A 24,804-nucleotide genomic window follows, 5' to 3' on the forward strand; every position below is an offset into this window, starting at 1 on the left:
TTCAGGCAGTTAAATGAGCATTATAATGTTAAACAGAAAGCTCTCCAGTGTGAGATCATAACAGAATGCAAAAACATGACATCAAGTGTGTGAATATTTTGTGCCATATTTCATTTAACAAAAAAGCAAAACTCAATGATAACAAGATGTAAACATCAAGCAAAATGCATAAATAGCATTAGTTATGTTAGTTGCAACCAATTTAACAGTTGCAAACATCCATTTTACCAACTCTGCTTACATGTCCGTAAAACTAAGTTTGTGGCCATTAACTCAGCATTAACAGTTGCAAATAACAAATGAGAAGATAGTTTTATTCCCTGATTATTTACTTATAAACTTTATACCCATTTCACAGTTTGCATTTTACTTTTCTACTTGCTCCGATTATACTCGATCTCTAATTTAAGCTATGCTATCATGGAGCGATCATAAAAAAGATCTGATTCTAATTGGATTGGAAAAGGTATGAACAAGTGTAATAGACAATGAATATTCAAAATATAATAAAAACTAGCTCTTTTAGTCTACATAAAATTAAAAATCCCATAAAAGTGTGTCTGTGAAACATAATATCCCCAAGCATAACCATGATCAATTGGGGAAAATTTAACCATGATGATTGTCCCTCATCTACGGCAATTATAAGCCAATCCCTTTCAGTTTACCAAGTCCGAAATTTATAACAGAGAAACCAATAACAAAATCAATCTTTCATCTCGAGGACGGTGGAGGGGGGGGGGGGGAGGGGGGGGTGCAGGGTATAACTAGATTGACCTTCATTCCTACTCCTTTATCTCGTCCCATGCTTCCCGAAGCTTTGTCTAACAAATCTCCTTCACCATAACATTTGGCAAACTAAGGCAGATTCTGATACCCTACATCTAGCCTCGGATGTATGATGGTACGTGATATGTATATACACCTAACATTTGTAATGCGGTCGTTGATTTACTCTGCTGGAAAAACAGCGTCATTCAGAAAGTAGTGATCAAAATGGTTTTTTTAAAATAATTTATTGAAATTTCCTAAGAAAACTGCTCTATAATTTGAAAAAGAAAAAACCCATAAATCTCAAAGAGAAATAGTTACAAACATTGAAAGTGTCATAAAAAAATTTATGTTAAAATGGACTGTATTTCACAGGAACTGTCAGTAGTTCCAGTTGATCAGTGATGTTAAACATGTTCTATGTCACTGTATACGTACTATAGTGGAAAACATCATACATCGAAGGTTAAATGGAATCGACCGAGGCAATCCAAGTGTCACCATATAAGACATGGATTATCATTACACAGGCAACATGGGTACTACTGTTGTATATCTATAGTGTATAGGATATTTGGTGGAAATTTTAATTTTTCAACAAGTTACATCTGTAGCATAGACTTGATTTAGTGCTTTCTAAATGTGTTACAAAAATATAGATATGCAAGACATTTAGCAGTGTACTTGATTTAGCAGTAACTGATTTCTGCAAAATGCACTAAATAGAATGCACTGTCAAATGTAAATGTTTACAGTATCTGTTTAGGGGTTCTTCATCCCTACTTTTCTCTCCTTCCCCTTCCCTCTCTGTCTTTCTCCATTAATGCCTTTCATGCTGCCCATTTTAGGAAACTACATTCCTACTGCCCTATTTCCATTTCTCTAAAATTGTGCTTACACTTTACCATACGCAACATTTCTCAATAATATATAATTTTACGTGACAATTCAGGTACAATTCACTTGCATCCTATTTTAATTGTTTCTAAAAAAAACAACAACAACTAAAGGATCAATTTGAGATCAAACTTGGGACCCTTGCATTACTAGTTAGGTGATCTAACCACTGAGGTAACCAGGCTAATATATGACCTACGGTATGAAATTTAAACCTATTTTGGAAATCATACAAGAACTCGACTCTTCATATCGAGGTGGTGAAAAAATGGTTTGAGAAGCAAATGACAGAAATGTCGCGTATGAGTTTGATAATTTTAAATCTCCTTCATCATGTCTGTTACAAGGAACTTCCACCCCCCACCCCCCATTTCCCCTCCATCTACTTCCTTCTTAAAATCACTCCTTCTACACAAATGTCCTTTCTTTCCTATTCTATTTCCACCAATCATTTGATCTTACCATTGTCACTGTCCTCATCTGACTCCAAGGTCATTCCCCTGGCCAGGGAGAACACCTTCTCCTCGACAGCTTTCTGGGTGGCACTCTTCGGCCTAGCTATATACAGAAATACAGAAATGTCATGAGCAAGTTATGATACTAAGCTTAAGAACTCAAGGAAAATACTCTAGATCTCACACATAATATAAAGATGTTGAATGAATTAGTAGATTTTATGCATTATATTTCTTATTTTTAAAACTACTACAGGTCAAAACAGATTGACCAATTGATACTATGAGTACTAGAGTACTAATATGTCACACAATACATGTACCTATGAACGTACTTATGTATACATGTACCTAAAAATTATTCTGAAACAACTTTTATTCATTTCAGATTGTTTTCAAACTGATTCATAAATTCATTTGAGTTTCTGAGTAAGTCTTAAAATTTCATACATCAATTGAACATGATCAACAGCAATTTTTGATAACAAATCTTTGCAAAATTTAGAGAATTAAAAACTCTGATATTTGTCAATATGGAATGGAGGTTGGGTTTACAGAGCAGTTGAAAAGAGTAACTTACCAGCAGGTTTACTGACTACTCCCTCTTGATGAGAGTCACTTACCAGCAGGTTTACTGAATGCTCCCTCTTAACGAGAGTCACTTACCAGCAGGTTTACTGAATGCTCCCTCTTAACGAGAGTCACTTACCAGCAGGTTTACTGACTGCTCCCTCCCCATCACCACCCTCGTAGAGTAACATTTGGTTTGAGGCGGGTCTATCATTGATTGACAGGTTGCCTAAATCCATCTCCAAAACACCTGTTTCCTCTAAATTCTCATTCTCTTCAAACTGAGTTAAAAAGAATTTTCTGCCAAAGAAAAAAAAACATATTTGGTACATCTGAAGAAATAGAATAAAATAGAATTTCAGCAATAAATATCATCAGTAACTTTCAATCAATAGAAGACAGAGAAGTTTACAGAAGCATTCATCCTGTATGTGTACTAGAGCGGTGCGATTATCTTCGCAGGATTTAAACATTTAGTGCCTCTGGCGGTCACCAGAAGCAAGAACGCTTATCTATGGTTGCATTCATCATTGCTAGCCACGCTTACGGAATCCGGGAGTATCCAAACTCAAACGGCTATGATATAGTGTGAACGGAGACAATAGGCGTGGTTTGCAATGATGGTTTGCACTAAATCATAAAAATATCTATTCATCCATTATCACACATAAAAGAATGACAAAGCATGATGTCAAGCAGTGCATCAGTTGCAACTGTACCAAATTTATACACTAACATAAGTACACACACAGTATACATACTAGATTGAATTGGTCACACTTTGTATTGACTGAAATCCCTATCACTGCCACTAGTTTGACATTAATGGTGTACCTGCACTATTTTAAATTTGATAAACCATGGCAGTGCACAACCATTTTACCTTGAAATCTTGAGATCCTCTATTTTGCATTCAAACAAGTCTGCCATGATTTCCAAATTCCCTTTCTCCAAGTCTTCAACCTTCTCTCTAAGAGCTCCTGTATCTTTTCTGTGAAGATTGACCTAATAAAATAAAATATATGTATTGTACAGTCATGTAAATTAATGCACTGAACTATACACTTTTGATATTTGTTCACATCCCTATACATTAATCTGCCTTACCCGCTCGCATCGAGTAGTACATGTACTAGTTTTTGCATTTAGCTAAGTACTAGCTTTTGCATCATGTAGTACTAGTTTTTTCATTAAGTAGTACTAGCTTTTGCATATAAGTAGTACTGGCTTTACAAAAAACACTATTACTGTAAATACCTAGCACTCCTGGCTTCATAAAAGGCACTGTTAGTGAATTTCCAAATCAATATAACTTTAATTACAGTAAGACTTAAATGAGACTTTCTTAAGTGTTGATTCTCTCAACCTTTTTAAGGTGATTAATATATGTACTATCTTCATAACAACTTTTACAAATGGCTGGACATGCATGGGATAAGTTAGTTTATGAATTTATTCTCATTCTGTACTGTACACACCATGTATATAATCATACATTGAAGAAGAGGTCAAGTGACTCCCTGATATTTAATGAGACAAATTACGTATAACAGTATTCATGAAATATTTTGTCATAAACATATCATATATGAAGAAAAACTTGTCACTGACTTCTCGCGTTAACCACTCATTGTCCAGCACTTCTCGTTGGCTGTATTTGTCCAATTTCGATATGGCTTTCTGAAGTAAACAATACGTAAAACAATCCTCAATTACATAAATCTAGTTTAGGTGCTTAAACAGGGAAACTGAAAATTTTCAAATCAAAATTATTTAGGAAAACTTGACAAGATATTGTTGTATCTGAAAATAGAGTAATTGCCCTTTGGAATTCAAACTGGAAATTCTGATAAATGCACCAGAAACCTACCTGGGTTGCAAGATCCTTTTGTTGGTCCAACGTGTTTTCTGTCCGCGAAGTGATCTCATTCTTTGCTCTATCATTGGATTTCTCTAAATGAGCTGAAAATGAGTAATGTCATAATTTTACAAATAAACACAGAAAAATATCTCTGTGATCATGCAAACCCATGGGACCCCTTCCCCTTTTCTAATTTTAGAGAAGTTTAGAAATTCACAAAGAAAATCTGTGAAAATTTGTTTCTCCTCCCCTTCCCCCTTTGCAATTATTTTCTTCCAGCCTGAAATATGATATTATATACATTGTACATGTAGTTTTTAATACATCTGTAATTCAATAAATTCACACTATGATTTATCACTGTTAATCAGAAATTCACTTTGTTGGGGTCCTTGTGGTGACATTTATCACTTTCATAAATTGTGAAATTATTTCATGTTTTTTAAAATCATTTTATCGATTAAAATCAGCTCTTAAGAAATGGCTAATATTACAACAAACTGTGTCATAATTAATGATTAGATAATCAAGTTAATATTGATCATTCAGTTTTAATTTGTGTGGATTTTGTATGAATCCATATTCCAGGAATTCAAAAACTGAATGTAAATGCACTAAAATTTCACATTCCAAGGAAATGTAATAATCTTGGCAATCACAGAAAATAGGTCTATACAATTGCTTGGAAAATGAAGTCCATAGCACATTTTGTGATTCCTGAATTTTTTTAAACCATTAACAAACTGAATACAAATGTACAATATTTGAACAGATATTTTACAAATCTTGTAATCTAAAGGGCACTTGTAAGTATTGTAATTCCCACCACATTTCTTGCAGTCTTTTGTAACGTACATTTCATTTCCTGGAAGCTTGCTTCCATGTCGTCTATGTCCGCCTCTAGTAGGTTGATCCGCTTCTTGTTTTTGTGTTGCTCCACATCCCGGTAATCTTTACAATAATCCACCTCCTTTTGCACTGTCTTTATTTCTTCTTCCACATCAGCAATCTGCCTCTTAACACCTATCCATGACAAAAATGAATTTCAAATCAGAAAATTTCAAATTGGTTACATTGTTTAATTCATTGCTTTCATGTGTACATTTATACATAATCTGCTGAGTGTAAAATGTGTACATTTACAATGTATACTTATCTGCTGATCATGTGTAAAATGTATACATTTAATCATATACGTAATCTGCTGACTGTAAAATGTTTTCTGTACTAAAATGTATACAGTTCTTCTGCTTTCCAATAGTCATAATCTAATATAGGATAAAGGCTTAAATTTAATACTCATGGATGTAAAAATTCTTTCCTTTATTTACCCTCAATATCTCTTTCTAACTGTCTCTGCTTATCCCATTTGTCCTTCATACACATGATGACATCCTCTCTGCGTTTGATTTCCTCTTCTGAAAAGTACTGGTCTGCCTTCTTAGCTTGTTCCAGTAAATGTTTTATCAAGACCTCCTGCTCATCCACAAGGTTTGCATTCTGAGTTGAAAAAAATAATACCAAAAAATCCAATTTTTTATGATTTACACATTTTAGTAGACATGGAATTTTTAACCAGTCTAGAAATAACACCTATGGTCTGTGCTTTCTCCATGGTTCAATGTACACTGGCTTTCATCACACCTTGTAATTTGATATATGTGCAAACTAAACAGTGGATTAATATAAGAAATTTCTTTGAGTCTAGCATCCTTCATGGCTTTCTCAGATGTCAACCAAGAATATAATTAATAAACCCAGGGTTTATTTGATCTGATAAATGCTTTGATCAAATTAAAGACATGCAGACAATTATGTTCTATCACAAAAAAGGTAAATTAGTGAAGAGACAAGCTAGTATGATAAATATAAGCCTTAGATTATGAATGGTTCCTCCTTTGGTTACTTGAATGCTCCGACTTGTCATGTTTATCTTAAAGAACTATATATATGTAATCCATTTGATCAGTCAAGCACATTTGTTAGAGACTTTTCACTCACCTGATCTGTGAATTTTTGTTAGAGACATTTCACTCACCCGATCTGTGAATTTTTTAAAGAGACTTTTCACTTACCCGATCTGTGAGCTTCTTGTTTTTCTCTTCCCATCCTCTTATTTCATACATTACATCTTCCAGTTTCTTTTCAATTATTCCAATTCTGAAAAAAAAAGTAATTTAAAGTAAACAATTAAGATTAGCAGTTCATGCTTATTGTCATCTGTCTAAAGAATTCTAATGACTGCAGAATACGCAAGTTCCGAGTTACCCAAAAGTTATTTCCCTTTGTCGAACTCTTTCGCATTTTATGACGTATGGTGGGTACACAATGTATACATTATATTGTAGACTGGCATTGTACATAACGATTACGTACGATTAATGTAATTAAAGCGTAATTTTTGTTTATATCAATCACTGGTATGCATATTCTGGCCATATCAAGCATAATTCGTTTGAATAAGATCATCAAACTGGCTATTGAATCATTATTCGTTTCCTCTTCTACATGAGTGATGCTTTTATGAAAGAAAGATGGCAATTTACAATATTTGTTTGAGCCATTTTGTTATCCAATACTCATAAACTCACTAAAGTTGCCTTTTCCCTGAGATGGGTGGTCTCAGAATCTCTGGATATCATTTTTTAAGAAATAATACAACGATAGTAATTAGCAGATGTACCCACTGTCATCATATTTTACGTCATAATTTACGGAAGAGTTCGACAAAGGGAAATAACTCTTGGGGAACTCGGAACTTCCGTATTCAGATGATTTGACCCAGTAACATGTCTTACAGCTTCAATTCAATCTTGACTAAAAATAAAACTTAATTTTCTTTTTATAATGCATGTGAGTTAAGGCTATAACTATAGGTATTTCTCTGCAAATGAGATGAAATACATATCTATTAAAATGTAAGCTTGCACACATTCTGAGCCTGTTCATGTAAATACTGGTTGTATGTGACATGCATGCACTGCGTAGGTGTGACTCATGACGTCACATTGTGATGTTAATATTACGAAAGTAAGGAAACAAAGTGGCTTTGGCGAAAGGACTGAGACAATATTGGTACGAGAATAAGCAGGAGTCTCTACACAATATTGCTATTGCTGAACAAATGACAGTGCATCACATAAACAATGATTCAAATATGTCAATTTAGTGTAATAACAAAGTGCACTGACAGAGTTGTATCATTTTTTTTAAAATAATGATTGAACAAATCAAACTATGCCCATGCAGGATTTAGAATCACCAAAAAAAATCCGAGTGCATGCCCTTGCACCAGATCGATTTCATGTCAATTTGATATTTGCAGTCTGAGAGAAGTTAATCATCCTATGATGTGTTGTAGTGCAATTAAGTCATTAGGCATTTGATTTGTAACATGTTTCACATCACAAGAGTTCAGTATGAATTCATTTATTGATTTTAAAATCAAAATTATTGGTTCAGTATTTTTAGAAAGGACTCTATCTGACCCTAACTTACAAGTGTCATTATGTATAATTGTTCAATGTCGTTGAGATTTTAAATACGTGGTCCTCTAGCTATGTTACATTGTTTCTAAGTGTAGATGGTTAATTTTTAAAAGATATCCCCAAAAACAGGAATATCAGAAGCTCTTAAATTTTTCTTGTTTAACATTATTTCAAGATCTCACAGTGTCTAGATGATCACACTGCTGTGTTTGTTAATCAAAGAAAGAGTACTTGAGTTTATCTCAAAATCCTTTGCTACCCGTGCCCTTGTCGTGAACTTTTTATCGATTTCTGTTATCAATTCATATTTTATCTCGGGAAATAACAGTTTACTTTTCTGTGGACTGCCCTGGTGAAACACACAAGGACATCCTCGAGTCTATGCTCTTTTGATTGTTGTAAACAAATCAGTGCACTATATATGTAAACAAATGGGTAAACCGTTGCTCATACCAGCATTACTGGACAAAATGACCATGACAACTCTATTTCTGGAAGAAGGTCACCACAGGACTTCAATGCAACTTTGATAAAAACAACCCTTGAATACACCCTCAGTTCAATGAGCCTACAATACTGCAAGCAACTTCAAATCAAGCAAGATTTTGAAACAATGAGATAGTAAGAATCTGGGTGGGGATTGATTTCATTTTGGTAGCTCAAGTACATATAATATATTCTGACAGCCTCAGTATTGCCCCTTTAATTGTAATCTGAGATTCTATCAAAATTTACTTCTGGTGGCCTGGTAATACATTTTAGCCTAGTAATACATACTGGTAGCCTTAAATTATATTGCCACTTTAGCTCTAACATACTCAAAGCAGCCTAGTATTATAACATATAGTTAGCCTAGTAATACATACTGGTAGCCTAGTATTATAACATATAGTTAGCCTAGTAATTCATACTGGTAGCCTAGTATTGTAACAAACATGTATAGTTAGCCTAGTAATACATACTGGTAGCCTAGTATTGCCTCTTTGGCTGTCATCTGAGGCTCCTTGCTCTTTTTTCCTCCCTTCTTTCCACCTTTCTTTCCCTTTTTTCCTCCTCCCTTCTTTTTACCCATTGTGGAGTTCTTTCCTTAGTGAAGCAGGCTGATAATTCTAAAACAGTGTCTAAAAAATTCACTCACAATCAAATGTTTATGATAATGTGGACTTGAGGACAGTGGATACTAAAAAAAATTATAGAAATTTGTGAAATAGAGGTTTTATCATTGTCAAAACATATACTGTATCATGGGTTATTTTCGCCCTGTGTTATTTTCGACTTTCTACACTTGCTTGTTGTTTTGCTCTGTTTTAAATTCGCCCAGAAAATGTTGTGTTAAAGGAGAGATAAGTTTTGCTCAGTCTTAAATTCAACCACTGACAACAAGGGCGAATGGGGTGAAAATAAAACGGGGGTGAATATTTCCCAGTATACAGTATCCATAATGTTTTCCCCTTGAATGCATCCTTATTCTTGCCTTCTGCAGAAAGCTGGATCTTCATATTTCTATTGAAATTCAAATTAATAACCAGTCTGATTAAAACCAGAACTTCAATCTCTCTCCCCCCTTTTTTTCTTGTTGAACAAGCGGATATAGAAAAAAGGGGGGAGCGAGATTGAAGGTCTGGTTTTAATCAGACCGAATTTACCTAAAATTGTATTAATGATTGATTTGCAATATAAGAACACCCTATGAAATAAATTTATTTCTCTGTATTTTTTGTGCATTTACTGAACTTCAGTCTGATTAACAGATTATGTATATACTTACACAGGGGCAGAACCATACAATTTTCAAAAATGAAAGGGGGAGGGGTTCAACCCAAGTTTTTACCTTTTCCAATTTAAAAAAAAGGGGGAGGGGGATTGTAAGACTCCAAAATGGCGTTTTTGTTACAAGTGTTTAACTAAACGGGAAGGGGGTGCAACTTCCATAATCCCCACCCCAGATCCACCATTACAAATACTACTTCAGTGTATATTCAACTTGCAAGCCTTCTAGTTAATTGTATTAATTTGTAAGCAAGGTTTTGGTGTATATTTTTTCATCCAGTTTCCATAAGAACAAGGTAGTATATAATTGTGCATTTAACATGATTGAAAGTGCAATATATATTTTCCACTTTGTTTTTAGTGCAGATTTTTTATTTCTGTACTGTCCTGATAAATATCACATCTATGGAAAGTAATAATCATGCAAATGCTGTATTTTACCCAATCAACTTAAATCTTTTATATCTACAACCTTCATTGAACCTGACAACCTTACGGTAAATAACAAACATTTTGAAAAGCTTTATTTCTGCAATCTTCCTATGTTAAACTCATCTAGTTAGACTTACTATGCAATTTCTGCAAATTTAAAAATCAATTACTGGGTGTATATAGAATCAAAACAATTCATGAGAACCAATTATTTTGCATCAAGGCAACCTTGTTAATCTGTACTAAAATAAAGTTTTTTCTCATAAAAGTTATCTTATGTATATTTAACCTAATGAAAATCTAGTGTGAATCTTTTACTGTATGTACTAGTATAAACTAGAATTTCATATGATTACGATGAAATTACTACTGTAGCAGTCAGCTGGGTTCGATCACTGGTGGCCAGATAGCTCAGTTGGTAGAGCACCTGACTAGAGATTCAGGGGGCCTGGGTTTGAACCCCGGTCTGGTCCGTTGCATTTTCTCCCTTCCTGTTACATTTGGTGCCGTAGACCAGCCCATGGAACTAATAGGTGAAAATGCCTGCCAGGGGATTAAGATCCTGGGTTGATGTCTTCAAGTGTGAAGACATTTAAGGAGGGAGGAATGTAGCAGTCAGTCGGTTTCGATCGCCGGTGGCCAGATAGCTCAGTTGGAAGAGCACCTGACTACAGATTCAGGGGGCCCGGGTTCGAATCCCGGTCTGGTCTGTTGCATTTTCTCCCTTCCTCTTACACTACTAATGGTACTTGATTAATGGAGGGAGAGAGCGCTAGCAATTCTAGAGTAAATTGTGGGTTTGTCTTCCACTCAATACACTGCAACTTGGGTAATCATAATGTTCCTGAACTTCTATACAACAAAGAGAAGTTGCTGCATAGAATTTACATTCCCATGTGTGAACATTTCGTCCATACCAGGATATTTAAGTGAGTTATAGATGCAGTGTCAGATTCAGATCTATGTAGTTTCAGATTTAGATCTATGTTCTGTCATATCTAGGTCTATGTAGTGTCAGACTGAATGCCATGAGCCCGGGGCAAGGCAATGACCATGCAGATTTCTTTATTCTCCAAGCATGCTTGCAGCAAACATCATTTGATTGATCGTACGTCGACCCGATCACGGACCAGTCTCACACTTTAAAATATATGTGCCAGACTAAAGGCTAGTTACTTTTGCTCTAGCATTTTCCGATGGGACAATTAAAACTGATCTGGCCCGCTCAAATTCCAGTACAGGATTCCACGACCTTAAGACAGTTAAGTTAAGGTAACTTAACTTAAGGTGGCTTAACTTGCTCAAGGGGAAAGTAATTCATAAACCTAGCAGTAAACTTATGGTTTACATAATAATATGAAAATCATATATGAAATTTAAGGAAAAATCACAACTCTACCTTTACAAAAAACGGTTTACGATTTCAGGCACTTGCCAAGTTGCTTTTCCCACCATTTTGTTTTGATTAGCAACACTTGGAATAAAGCTAGTTTGGTATTTTCGTATCTGATCTTCATGAGGTCGTTCATAAAATGTTTCGGTATGTTATTTTGTAAGTGTAAATGCACAATAGAGTTTGATTATAAGTAATTTCACCAGAAATGACATAAAAAAAACAACAACAAAAAAACAACAAGAAATAATCTTTCATGGGCTAATAATCTGACGGTGATCAGGGACCTATCACGAAATATTTGCATCCTCTTATATAATTATATATTATATGACCCTTCTCTCTTATACACTCAAAGTCAAGAAAAGCGTGCAATCGATGTCGCCAGCACTTTATTAGAAAATAAGCTATATCAAATCATATATTTTGTGTGCTATACATTCATGGACCCATAGCCTCCCTAGGCATGGTATACTTTTTATTTCCCCTTTACTTATAAACTTGGTAGGAAGCGTAGATACCCTAATTTTGTAACATACGTGACTGTCGCCGACTCAATTTTTAAAATTGAACAAGCAAATATAAAAATCTGAGAGCGTGTTTTTTTTAATTTTCTTTGCGTTTATATCATTTGTATTTCCTAAATTTTCATTCAATAAAAGTTTAACACCTTTTGCGTATGATTTTAAGCAGTGGTGTATATATTACTCCATGTCGCCAGATTATATTATGTGATCATAGGGTCAATTAAACACCCAATGTATGAACAAAGATTTCGTATTATCTTTATGTTTTTGATCTATTTTGGCGCAAAAATATTCAAAAACTTTGGGAAAATATTCATCAAGCGATATTTCGATGTGGCATTGAGAAGAAGTCATCATTATTCTCAAAATTTTGCATTCTGATTTTAGAAATGTAACATACGATACAATAATTTTTTTTATGAAAACGTATTTGCAGAGCAAATGTTACCCCTTTTATGAAAATCTCGTAGTGTACAGAGAATGAAAATATAAACATTTCTTTTGCAGAAGTCATTGGTTGGTCTGAAATTTGACAAACGTGTCAAGATGTAACATTCGTGATGTAACATTCGTTACCGAGAAATTAATTAAAAGGAATGATATCACAATTTCCCGCGTATTTTTGCTCTCTGTCTGCATGATGGGGTATACGACATGAATGTCTACTATGAACAGTTGAGTTTGAAAGTCAATACGTGTTAAACTTTGAGAATTAGGATTAATTTTCTCTTACGGTAAGTACTGTTACAACAACTGCAATGTTTGATATACAATATTGATTAAGCAGATCGAATGTTTTGGTCTGAATTTGTTCTTCTGATATCAAAGAATGTATATCGTATTCCAAATATCTCGAAATTCCTCTGGTGTAAGAATTACATTGAGTAGAACGCTGGTAACATACGTTTTTCAAAGTAACGTATGCTACTTAATGAAATGCTTGATTAGACATCAAATATTGAACTACATATTGACAAAATATCATCATTAACGATATGTTTGTTGAATATCAACTATGTTATATGAAGAAACAAATGTGTTATTGTTCCCGTATTCACCAGCATATACAGATATCCTCTGCAAGAAATACAGACCATGTTTTTCTCTGCTACTGTCCTATTTATGATACATGTAACTATGCAACTCTACATTTATCAATTTGCTAGAATTCAGCATCTTTTCATAATATACCTTAGAAATGAAGGGATTAATCTCTGATGATTGTTCTATGCAATCTTATAGAGAAATCATTAAAAAATATTTTATCTGAGTGTAACGTATGTTACCAGGAATTCCGTTACGTAATATTATTCTACTTGTTTTTAATTTTTTATTTATTTTTTCAGAAATGGCGCTTGTGAGAGCAGAAGTACAGAATAACTACCATGAAGAAAAAAAATGCATTAAAACATAAGAACAACCATGAAAAAATGTTTTAGAAATAATATTATATGCTCCCCTTGTGGCAATACTGAAAAGGTAGAATGTCTGTATAGACAGTGAAAATAAAGGTTTAACTACCGGTCAAAGGCTACCATAATGATACATGTAAGTTTTGTCTCTCAAAATACTTATAAGCAACTGGTCATTTGAGTAATTTTGTATGACCTTTGACCTTGTGACTTGAAATCCAATGGGGGTCATCTATTCATAAGGGGGCACCAGTGTTTCAAGTTTGATGTCTATCAAGGAAAGACTTCTCAACGGACAATAGCGTATGTTCAGAGTAGTTTAACCGTTGTCCTTTTGACCTCAAAATCAATAGGGGACATCTATGTCTTAAGGTTCACGTTAAATATTCATTCATAACACCGCGTGGTGGATTATACTGACAGTTTCTATGGAAAGGTATTCCAAAATAACCAACAAAAACATAAGATTCGGTATACATTTAATCAAAATGTTGGGAAATTAAACATTTTCTTTATATTATTATTGTAAACAGATTGTTAGAAATGGGTAAATATGTTTCTTTCCATTTTTTGAATGGAAATGATGTGTTTACAGTAATGAAAGGAAAAATAAGAAACATACGTTACTTTCATTGTTTATTATAACAAAGAGCAATTCAGGTTTCAAAACATGTGTCTGTTATTTCTATAAGAATCATGAGCATTTGAATAGCGAAACATGAATCTTTTACTTTTGTTTTAATAGCATTTTTATTGCAAATTAACAAATTCAGAAGAAAAGACACATTTGGTAATTTTTTTGGCTTGTCTACGTTATATTTCTATTAAAATTGGTATTTCCATTGAATTAAGTGATGTCGTTATGATTTTGCAACATCAATCGTAAAGAATAACTGATGATGACATCGTTTTGGCATAATATTTTCATGGATGTACTGTTGTGTAAGTGTTGAAACATACGTTACATAATTATAGCGCTACTTCATTTACATACATAAAAGCTATCGTTCTATATCTATTGCTAGTCTTTTGTTTTCATGTTTCATACATATTGAACTGTTCGAGAATATTTGTTAATCAATTTTATTTTCTGCCATTTCAAAGATATTGAAAGTGATATCTAGTCGTTTATTTTGCGCTCTTAAAATCTTATTGCTGACTTTTACAGCAGATAATTTCTTGTTGTGTTGATTAAATATTTTCTTTGAAAACCTGTATTTATTGTCTTTCGCAAATTAGAAAAATATATGCTCAGTCAATTCCAATACAAGTTATGGAATAATACATGGAAAATTAATGTTTATCTTACATATTATCATGTCAAGGACTCGGTAACGATGGTTACATGTGAGAAAAATCTCGAAAAATATACCATACTTTGACCTACTGTAAAAAAAAAAAAAAAAAATCTGTCATACTTAACTTGAAACAATTTGAGGTGAGTGTTCAACAGATATTTACCATTAATAAAGGCATGTTACCATATATATTTTGAATGGTCGATAAACCATGATTTTGAAACCCTCAATTGCACGCTTTTATTGACTTTGGGTGTATATAGCCTATAACCCCTCCTCTATATCTATAAAATATTGGAGAGAGAGAGAGAGAAATCAAATAGATCGCGACAGGCCTCCGAGTACGGTGCTACCGTTTGAGGCAACTAAATATTCACTGTATATGTTATGTAATGTTCATATGGTTTTCATCAGGGTCAATTCACGGAGCGCCAAATTAACATGAACTCAAATCATTAAAGATATCATCAATTTATTTGATGCGAGCAACATTTCAATTAAAAATCTCTTCAAATGATTAATGATATCTTCAATTCTGGATTATTGCGTGCATTAATTGAATTGATAGTATTAATTAGTCTGTTGAATTGATGAGCGCTATATAATTTGAATTGTTGCTCCCTTCAAATGGATTGATGATATAAAAAATTCAAATGGATTGGTGATATCAAAAATGGGAATGATGCGGGCTACAATCCAAATAAAGAGAGCAATAGTTCAAATAATGCGCGCACGAATCAATTAATGATATTAATACAACTGATGCGCACAATAATTCTTTTAGAAAGAATAACTATATAATTACAGATATTTTCAATTCAACATATCTCTTTAAAAGCGCATAAATTCTTTATACGAGAGCGATGTACATATATGATTAAAGATAACTTCAGTTGAATTTAAGAGATCATGAAATCATTTATACCGAGCTCTAAACTCAACTTTTGCGAGCAGTAATTCCACCACATTGAGTGCAGATCGTTCAGCGTTCCGTGCAGCGTTTCGTGTAATCTTGAAGTGGACTTTGACGTTGAATTAAGAGTAATAAAAAGATGAAGTCGAATACTTGTTCAAATACTTAAGAGCAAATTAAGACCTTGACCTTATAAAAGAAAAAGAATTTATACAAAGGTTAGAGGAAAAGGTGCAGTTCTTCCGAACTTTGTCACCGACTCATTGATCGATCAACGAGAGAGTCCGAGTATTTATACGATCGTATAACCAATCAAATCGAAGATACTAAACATAGCGCATCTAGCCAATAGAAATGAAAGATGAAAGTAACATTACTATAATCTAGGAAAATAAACCAGACCTGATCATATTAATACTGAGATATTTAAAGTAAAGCAGTAGAAAATCCATGCATATCGATATTTCTTGACTAGATATCACATGTACATTGCAATGAATCAAGAATTATGTTTAAAGTTGAATAACAAGTATTCCACTTTGCAGCTTTTTTATTTCCGAAGTTATCAAAAATATCCATGTGTGTTTATCCCAACGTGTTCGTAAGTCATTGAGTTAATACAAAAAAAAAGGAAGTTTTGATTTATATGCAATGATTTGTTTTTGTAAAGTATACATATTTATTGATGATTAAGATATGAGCACTGCGTCGGACATGTGCAATCATTTTAAAATGGATCATTATCATTTCTTTCTCAACCCTTTTTTAATATCAAGAATATTACCATTATATTGAAATCATTTCATGTTTGAACTAACTCCAGGAAGGTCCGAATAATGCAGAAAAAAAAAATCAAAGCGTGAGTAGTATTTCACATTGATTCCCACGTCAAATCAATCATTGCTCTCATCAATTCAATTGATGATATCTTCAAATAATTTTAAAGTGATATCTTCAATCCTTTCAGTTTATGTTGATTCGTCGTTCCATGTTCGTCTTAAACGCGAGTGTGGCCTGAATAGAACACTATACTTAAACAATTTTGAAAATGATATCATGTCACTTACATGATCGTTTTGAATACGTATTTAAAACATGATTAAGTGATATCACGTAATCTCATGATCGTTTTGAATACGTGATACATGTATAACATATGATTAAGTGATATCACGTAATCTCATGATCGTTTTGAATACGTGATATAACATATGATTAAGTGATATCACGTAATCTCATGATCGTTTTGAATACGTGATAGAACATATGATTAAGTGATATCACGTAATTTCATGGTCGTTTTGAATACGTGATATAACATGAAAGGTGAAGATAACGAACATTGATCAATCTCATAACTCCTATAATGTAAAACTTATACGGTAAAAATTTTGCACCAGATGCGCATTTCGACAAATAATGTCTCTTCAGTGATGCTCAAGCCGAAATCTTTGGAAAATCGAAATAACAATAAACTTGTAGGAGCTAAAAAGAAAAACTGGATCGAGCCAAATTCGTCCAAGGATAAGAGCTATGCATGAGGGAGATAATCCTTAATTTTGAAATTAATTTCTAAATTATATCGCAGCAATTAAATATACATCCGTATTTTCAAGCTAGTAATGAAGTACTTAGCTACTGGGCTGTAGAGACCCTCGGGGACTAACAGTCCACCAGCAGAGGCTTCGACCCAGGGGTCATAATGTAAAACTTATATGGTACCAATTTTGATGCACCAGATGCGCATTTCGACAAATAATGTCTCTTCAGTGATGCTCAAGCCGAAATGTTTGGAAAATCGAAATAACAATAAACTTGTAGGAGCTAAAAGGAAAACTAGAGTACCAAAACTGGAGCCAAATTCGTCCGAGGATAAGAGCTATGCATGAGGGAGATACTAAATAGAGAGTTGGGCAAAAACGGACCCCTGGATATACCAGAGGTGGGATCAGGTGTCTAGGAGGAGTAAGCATCCCCTGTCGACCAGTCACACCCGCCGTGAGCCCTATATCTTGATCAGGTAAATGGACTTATCCATAGTCAAAATCAGTGTGCCAAGAACGTCCTAACAATCGGTATGAAACATGTCAGACAGCATTTGAACCAATGATAGCGCTAGGTTGTATTGTCAAACTACATGTAGATCGTTATAACGAAAATAGAATTTGCGAAATGCTGACTTTAAACGAAACTATTGGAACCCCTGCGCCATCAACTTGTTTGTCAGTAGCCTGCTTTGATTTAAAAACTGGCCATAAACAGAACAAGCTCTTGCGTATCGAATCAGTTGAGAGATATAAACACCATATGCAGATGATTTAAGAAATGAAACTTATAATTCTTTGTTTGATGCATGTATCAAACGAAACATTGGACGGAAAACTTCATCAATGCGCTACGCGCATTGATGAAAATGTTTTCCGTCCAATGTTTCGTTTGATACATGCATCAAATAAAGAATTATAAGTTTTATTTCTTATCATTTAATTATGTTTTCAAGATAGAAAAACAAATAGTTTCTCCCATCAAAAAGCTTGAATTAATGTTTCTGAAATGGCGCGTAGGAATACATATAGGCAAGAATGAAAACAAAAACAAAACGGCATGGCTGTGCGTTCAGGTCAGGAACAGTTACTGTGCAGATTTAAATGGATTATACGCCAAATTAAAGGTGCAATGGTTAAAAGCTGAATTAAGTATACAGGAAGATAACAAGCGGTGACTGGATTTATGCTGCATCGTGTTGGAGGAGACGTTGAACACTGGTTGTGTCGTTGGAACGGTGGAATGCAATTCGGCTCCATTTAAATATCGAGGAAAACGTTCAAAATGCACTCGTTGACTGAGCCCCATATAACGGAGTTCAATTTCATTGATATTTACCAGATCAGAAGTCGCCACTTGCTCCGTCATGTTATCGATCTCGTAAAGCAGACAATTCATACCGGGAACTCGTGTAATCTGTCTACTTCTACCAGTAAGTGGTCTACGTCATCAAATATTGACTATTCTGTCACGTCATCGCCTATGTACATTGTGTATGTTGTTTCTTGAAATTAATTTGTATTTTATTCATATCTTTAGTTGTGCTAATTTTTGATAGCAATGAAAAACAAAAATCAAACAAATGCATTTCGTTATATATAATGCTTGTGTGGAAAATCCAGTTCAATGAATAGCGCTAAAATTAGAACGGAGAAGACGCCATCGTCGGTTACCCACAGGTGCTTCTATTCGATTATCTCCATCATATGAGGGAGCGTGAGTGGACTCAAAACCGTGGTTTGCGACGATGGGAAGACGCATTCCAGAGAAAAGTAATCCCGCGTGCTTAGTGCAGATGAACTAAGAACGAAATTTTGACAAAGAAATCAAACGAATTTTTCAACCAATCAACATCGTTTATAAGTCATCACTTTAAAAGTTATTAAATGATATATGAATGAAAATCATTGATATTAATATCGATATATCTAAATGTCGAATTGAAGGCCACAGCAAGAGATTTATTCTTCTCACGTTGAAGTTTCTGAATAAATTCTGCTTCATAGGAATATAAAAACAGGTCAGCTAACAAAGGAGCACAATTCGTGCCCACGGGGATTCCAACATATGTTGGAAGACCTGATCACCAAAGACCAGGAAGATATTGTTAATTAGGAACTCCAGTATATCATTTGTTTCAATTTCATAGTACTTGTGTGTGGAATCAGAGTGGCGTTTAATAAAGTACGGAAATAGCTATGAACTCTTAAATGAAGATAACATAATTGCCCTAAGTGAATAAATATTTAATATAAAGCACAGGAAATTTCACTTTATTTGGATACCCACTTCCGCCCCTGCCCGGGATTGAACTCACGTCCTGCGGGGAACCAAATCTCCTAGCAGCATGTAACCAGCGCGCTAGACCGCTCGACCATCTAGGCAAGTATTAATACTCCTCAGGTCGGATAGGGCGTTTGATATCAATATTAAATCAAACTAATTTCAACAGATCCGGATCCATTGCATGGAAAATCTTTCCATTGCTATTTCTATTAACCAACTACTCTTACTCTTTTGTAAAAACCACCATGAAAAAAAATGAAACCATTATACACATGGAATATTCTCTACAGTTTCTGTGAGACCTTTACTATCCATACATATTTGACAATATATTGTTTTACACTGCGACAGATATTTACAATATACATTGTATCTACAGAACACAACATTTCACAATAACAGAGATGTTAGAAGCATTTAGTATAGATCATGTATTTCTTTAAAACAGTCTTTTTACTACATTGTAACGTATATATACAAGGTATGAACTTTGTACATAAAATGCATGTTAACAGGCATGTACACTTGTAAATTACACAGGAATTTACATTTACAGAGTATTGTATCTTCTATACTGTAACAGACATGCTTACTATGGTAAATTCATCTGCATTAAACTGCAGCTTATTGCATCTTCTACACTGTAATAGACATGTACACTTGTAAATTACACTGTAATTTACATTTCGAGAGTATTCGATCTTCTATACACTGTAATAAACATGTAAACTTGTAAATTACACTTATTAGACCGTTACTGCATCTATACTAGTTAGTGTATACTAGCTAGTGTGTACATGCGCATAACTAAACCACACCAAAATGTATAGCAATATAACTTATTTGTAGGTCTAGCATTTCATCTTCCAATCTCAAATGGCAAATAGCACCTTTCACTCCAAAAACTTTCAGGAAATTTCCCAGCTAAGAATACTTTTAAAACTACCTTAGTCACAGATAACTCTCACGTGACAAGATGAAAAAATTGCATGAAAAAATGCCCGGAATGGGAAAATGAATGCCATACAGAAAAGCATTTCCTATAGATTTTAACACAGTCTTAAAGGAATTTGAATAAGAAAATCCTATAGAAATTTTACATAAACTTCCGGATGGAAGTTAGATTTTTTCTTTTAAGAATAACATAAACTCAAGGATTTAAGGAAAATCCAGATGATTAGAAAATTTTCGTACAGGGATTACGAAAAAATCTTGCTGGATGTCTAAGATCTTATAACATTTAAATACATGTATAGAATTGGAAATAAGAGAATTTAAAGATACAACAAAATTTGAATTTTAAAAGGTGATAATACACCTTCAACAAAAGTGATTTTTCCCCACAGTAGCTGATGGATTGCTTTTTGAAATAAATGGGATTTCTGTAATGTTAATGCATGCCGAGTCCGAATACACCCCCCAAACAGTATTGTTGTAGTGTTAGATACATGGTCTTCCTACCAGCTCTGCCTAGTGGGTTCATTCTTTAGCTCGATCAGTAGAGCACTGGACTGTTTTGTCAGAGGTCCCGGATTCCAAAGACCAACATTTTTTCACCGAAAGATGACGGACAAGAGACGTAACTTGCGTCGAAGTGTTGATACGTGTATACTCCACCTAGATATTAGTAATTTATCTTATAACACGGGTTGATATGTAAAAGTATATAGTTATTGTATCATAATATCGTAAACGGTCCTATCACACTTCAGCCTGGTATCCGAGGCCTTCCGATGCTAATCGCACTTTAGCTTAAGTGTCGTCAACAGAATTGTATTACATGGTTGCATGCAATGTTGCAAACGGTATCGTTTCACATTGCGGCACACAATGTCTTGAATGTCTTGAATATCATTGTATTAAAATGCGGTAAATAGTATTGTATTATAGTTCTACATGCAGTGTCGTAAATAGTATTGTATTATAGTTCTACATGCAGTGCATTATTAAAATGCGGTAAATAGTATTGTATTATAGTTTTACATGCAGTGTCGTAAATAGTATTGTATTATAGTTCTACATGCAGTGTTATAAACAGTGTTGTATTATATTTCTGCACGTAATGTCGTTAACAATATTGTATCACATACGCAATGCCGCAGGAAGAAGTGTATCATATGATGTCGTGAACAGAATCATTTCTGTTCGTGAGAAGGCCATGCCTAAATAAGTATGTTATAATTCAAGTTTTGGATAAAGCGAACAGTCAACATATCGAGAAAAAAACAGTATTAAACAGTATATTCCCGCTGAGGAGGCGTGAATTTGAACAATGCACCAGAATTAGATACCTACAAAGCAGAATGTGCCCCTGAAATTATCAACTTCATTATGTGCAGACTGTGGGCATACTTTAACATCACAACAGTGATCTCAGTGGACTGGTGCCATTTACAATACTATATATGGAAGAAAACTGATGCTTATAAAATTGTCCTTTTGATAGCTTATGTAAGCTGTTTGTAACACTGAGGGAGAAAACACAGGTGTATGTGCTATATACAACAGCAATTCGTTTTTCAATATAATTTACGCATCGACGACAGCGTCGATTAAAAGCCAAGCAATATCTATACTATCATCGGTAGCCATACCCCGAGACACTTATACCGCCGTCCCTTGCAATGCGAGTATTGATTTATTTCTTGTAACTAAATAAAACAGTAAATAAAGAAAATAATTAATGAAGCTCAAAACCACTAATGCAACTGCCATCGCACGATTCTTCATAAAAGAGGTCCTTTTAGTACAATAAGATTTTTGAATTTCTGTAATTTACCTTCCGGAAGTGAGATGAAAACGAAAAGAAATTAGACAGTTTTTTACTATTCCACGAGTTTTCTTTAACAGCCGGGGAATGAACTAAAAGCAAAGAACAAACATTAAATCAATCTTCTCTGAGAGCTTAACAGATTGAAAAAATCGACACTCCTTTGTGGGAAGAGTAAAGTCCACGAATCTACAGCGCCCTTCCCCCAAATAACCCATCAAAAACAACCCAGCAGATCTTTTATACAACCTGCCTATGAAACACAATAAGAGATACATGTACACCATAAATAAAGACAAGCAGCTCCGACCATTCTTTAAGCAGTTAGCACAATTATATTATCATTGAGATTTGTTTCTTCGTCATTTATCGAATGCCTGTCAATACAAATGGGCCTGGGAACCGTGGTGTTACTCGATGCTCCGTCAATTTCACTTTTGTCAATAAGGTCGGCCAAATGGCCGTCTTCCACACCAAAATTATGGATCGTTTCTTTTTCTGTGATTCGATATCGTCTCAAACGACAGGATTTGTTTTTGAGGTAGAAATGATTAGAAGATAAGTCCCGAATCAATCGTTCCTTAGTTGTTAAGTCTCTGACAATCAGAAAACAGAAAACAGGGGTTAACAAAGTATGGCTCCATGCAAATACGGTCAGAAATTTGTACAAGACTTTCGGCTCTGTGAATCTGTAATCAACAATAGTTAAGAGAAATAGAGGATACCAAAACAGCGCATAGGAGGTAACTAGAGATATGTAGACGAGAATACGTCTGGAATGAAACTGGTAATCGGCCTGACTGTTGCTATGACAGTTTTCATTGACAGAAGAGAGGAAATTCATGTCTTGAATTAATGATTTATGTATGGCATCCCATTTTGAACTTTTAATCAAAATGGAAATTCTTCTATAGGAACGATAGAACGTTCTGAATGATAGTACAATCGCACATGTTACTAATCCAATCCACAAAATGTGAAGTATATAACTTTCTGGTTTCCCATACACAAACATACACGCATGAACTTCCTCTATGTAAAAAGTATTTGCGGGTATCAACGAAACTCCTAAATTCAAGAGGAAACTGGTAAACCATACAAACACTACTCCGAACGTAACGCAGTTAGAATTGCTCTCTTGATTTGTCGAAAATGTGGCATATTCTTCATTGACAACCAAAGCCAGAAGATTATAAGCCGAAGTGGTTGTGATAAGTACATAAGAAGATCCAATTAATCCACAATACGGAATTTGTTGTGCGAAAATGGTGTTCCATCCATATGGAAAACAGTACAAAGATTTCAGAAAGTCCAGGAAGCAATGATGCCCAAAAACTGCCAAGGAAATTGTTTTGCATTTGGTTATATATATCAGAACAATCACACAAATAAAATTTCCGACTGCACTGAGAATTCCTAAACTGAACACAACACCACCCTCCCAGTGTATCTGCTGCGAGTCTTTACTAATACTATCGTTGGCGTGTAGGGATGCATTGGAACTCATGGTGACAGAAACTACGTTCCTCTCTCGTATCAAACAAGCAAGTAAAACAAGTTTCTCAGCAAACCGATTCTATGCATCTTGGTATATGCGGATTGAGCTATCTAAAGAATCAAATTATGCAAATGCTGTGCTATCTAATGCATGAACAAGATTCACGGATGCCGATTCTTATTCGATAGAGACAAAGATTCTTGAAATGAAGATCGGCGAAAAATGTTCAATTCCAGAATAACAGCCTTCGAAGTAAATCACCCTATATTTCTGCTTACGTTCTATTAAGATTGTCAGTGAAAATTTTATTAAATAATGTTTAACTTGTCAGAGAAATTAATTGCAATTTTTGATAATCAGAACACACCTCTCCTTACATCAATATACCAGTAGAACACATGTTGCCATAGACTTGACCTATATCAGATTTTAATGAAAGACGGTTCATGAAGTGGTGTTATACAAGCAAAGCCTAATCATTACAAAACACAACATAAAAGCGTTTCCCGAGAAGTCAATTAAACGTTTAATTTGTAAAACCTTTCAAAATGTTTTAAATCTGTTGGAAAATATTCCTACTTTATTTAACACATGACCTACAACGTGAGGAATGTAGTTGTGTAACAAGAATCCTGAAGCTTTCGTCACACGTTGCGCATGAAGTAGTGATCCAATGGGAAATAGTTTTCTCATGTTCGCATTATGCAACTAGGTTTTTGTTTTCGCTACAGCAGCTATGACATTGCAGAAAATGTTGTTAGAAGTCCACACTTACAAAATCCAATTTTCAATATTCTAAAGTAGTAAAGAACAATGTTATAGAATGAAAAGGACGAACTTATGTACAACTTAAATCTAAGTATTTTCATACAATCATGTGAATACATACACTCTCAAGTTAATTTTCAAAAACAAAAC

At 34.2% G+C, this 24,804-nt stretch overlaps 1 protein-coding gene and 1 non-coding gene across 4 annotated transcripts in view; one reads left to right on the forward strand and one right to left on the reverse strand.

Annotated features, from left to right (window-relative positions):
• Positions 1-11,748, reverse strand: part of LOC130052718 (coiled-coil domain-containing protein 83-like) — a 12,982-nt gene extending 1,234 nt beyond the window's left edge. Inside the window, exons 1-10 of one of the 3 annotated variants that reach the window (XM_056158486.1) lie at positions 11,644-11,748; positions 9,005-9,151; positions 6,630-6,714; positions 5,886-6,054; positions 5,410-5,577; positions 4,564-4,655; positions 4,305-4,373; positions 3,577-3,698; positions 2,833-2,993; positions 2,131-2,226 (exon numbers count right to left, since the gene is read on the reverse strand). In XM_056158486.1, coding sequence (XP_056014461.1) covers positions 2,131-2,226; positions 2,833-2,993; positions 3,577-3,698; positions 4,305-4,373; positions 4,564-4,655; positions 5,410-5,577; positions 5,886-6,054; positions 6,630-6,714; positions 9,005-9,114 — 1,072 coding nt within the window. In that variant the 5' untranslated portion in view covers positions 9,115-9,151; positions 11,644-11,748. Of the gene's footprint in view, positions 1-2,130; positions 2,227-2,832; positions 2,994-3,576; positions 3,699-4,304; positions 4,374-4,563; positions 4,656-5,409; positions 5,578-5,885; positions 6,055-6,629; positions 6,715-9,004; positions 9,164-11,643 lie in introns of all 3 variants that reach the window. The other 2 variants (XM_056158488.1, XM_056158487.1) reach the window with 2 other exon arrangements.
• Trnac-aca (transfer RNA cysteine (anticodon ACA)) lies at positions 10,882-10,954 on the forward strand. The gene has a single exon. It is a non-coding gene; the product is annotated as a tRNA-Cys (tRNA).
• Positions 11,749-24,804: the final 13,056 nt, after the last annotated feature.

This window comes from Ostrea edulis, chromosome 3, assembly GCF_947568905.1.
Source record: "Ostrea edulis chromosome 3, xbOstEdul1.1, whole genome shotgun sequence".
NCBI classification, from domain to species: Eukaryota; Metazoa; Mollusca; class Bivalvia; order Ostreida; family Ostreidae; genus Ostrea; species Ostrea edulis.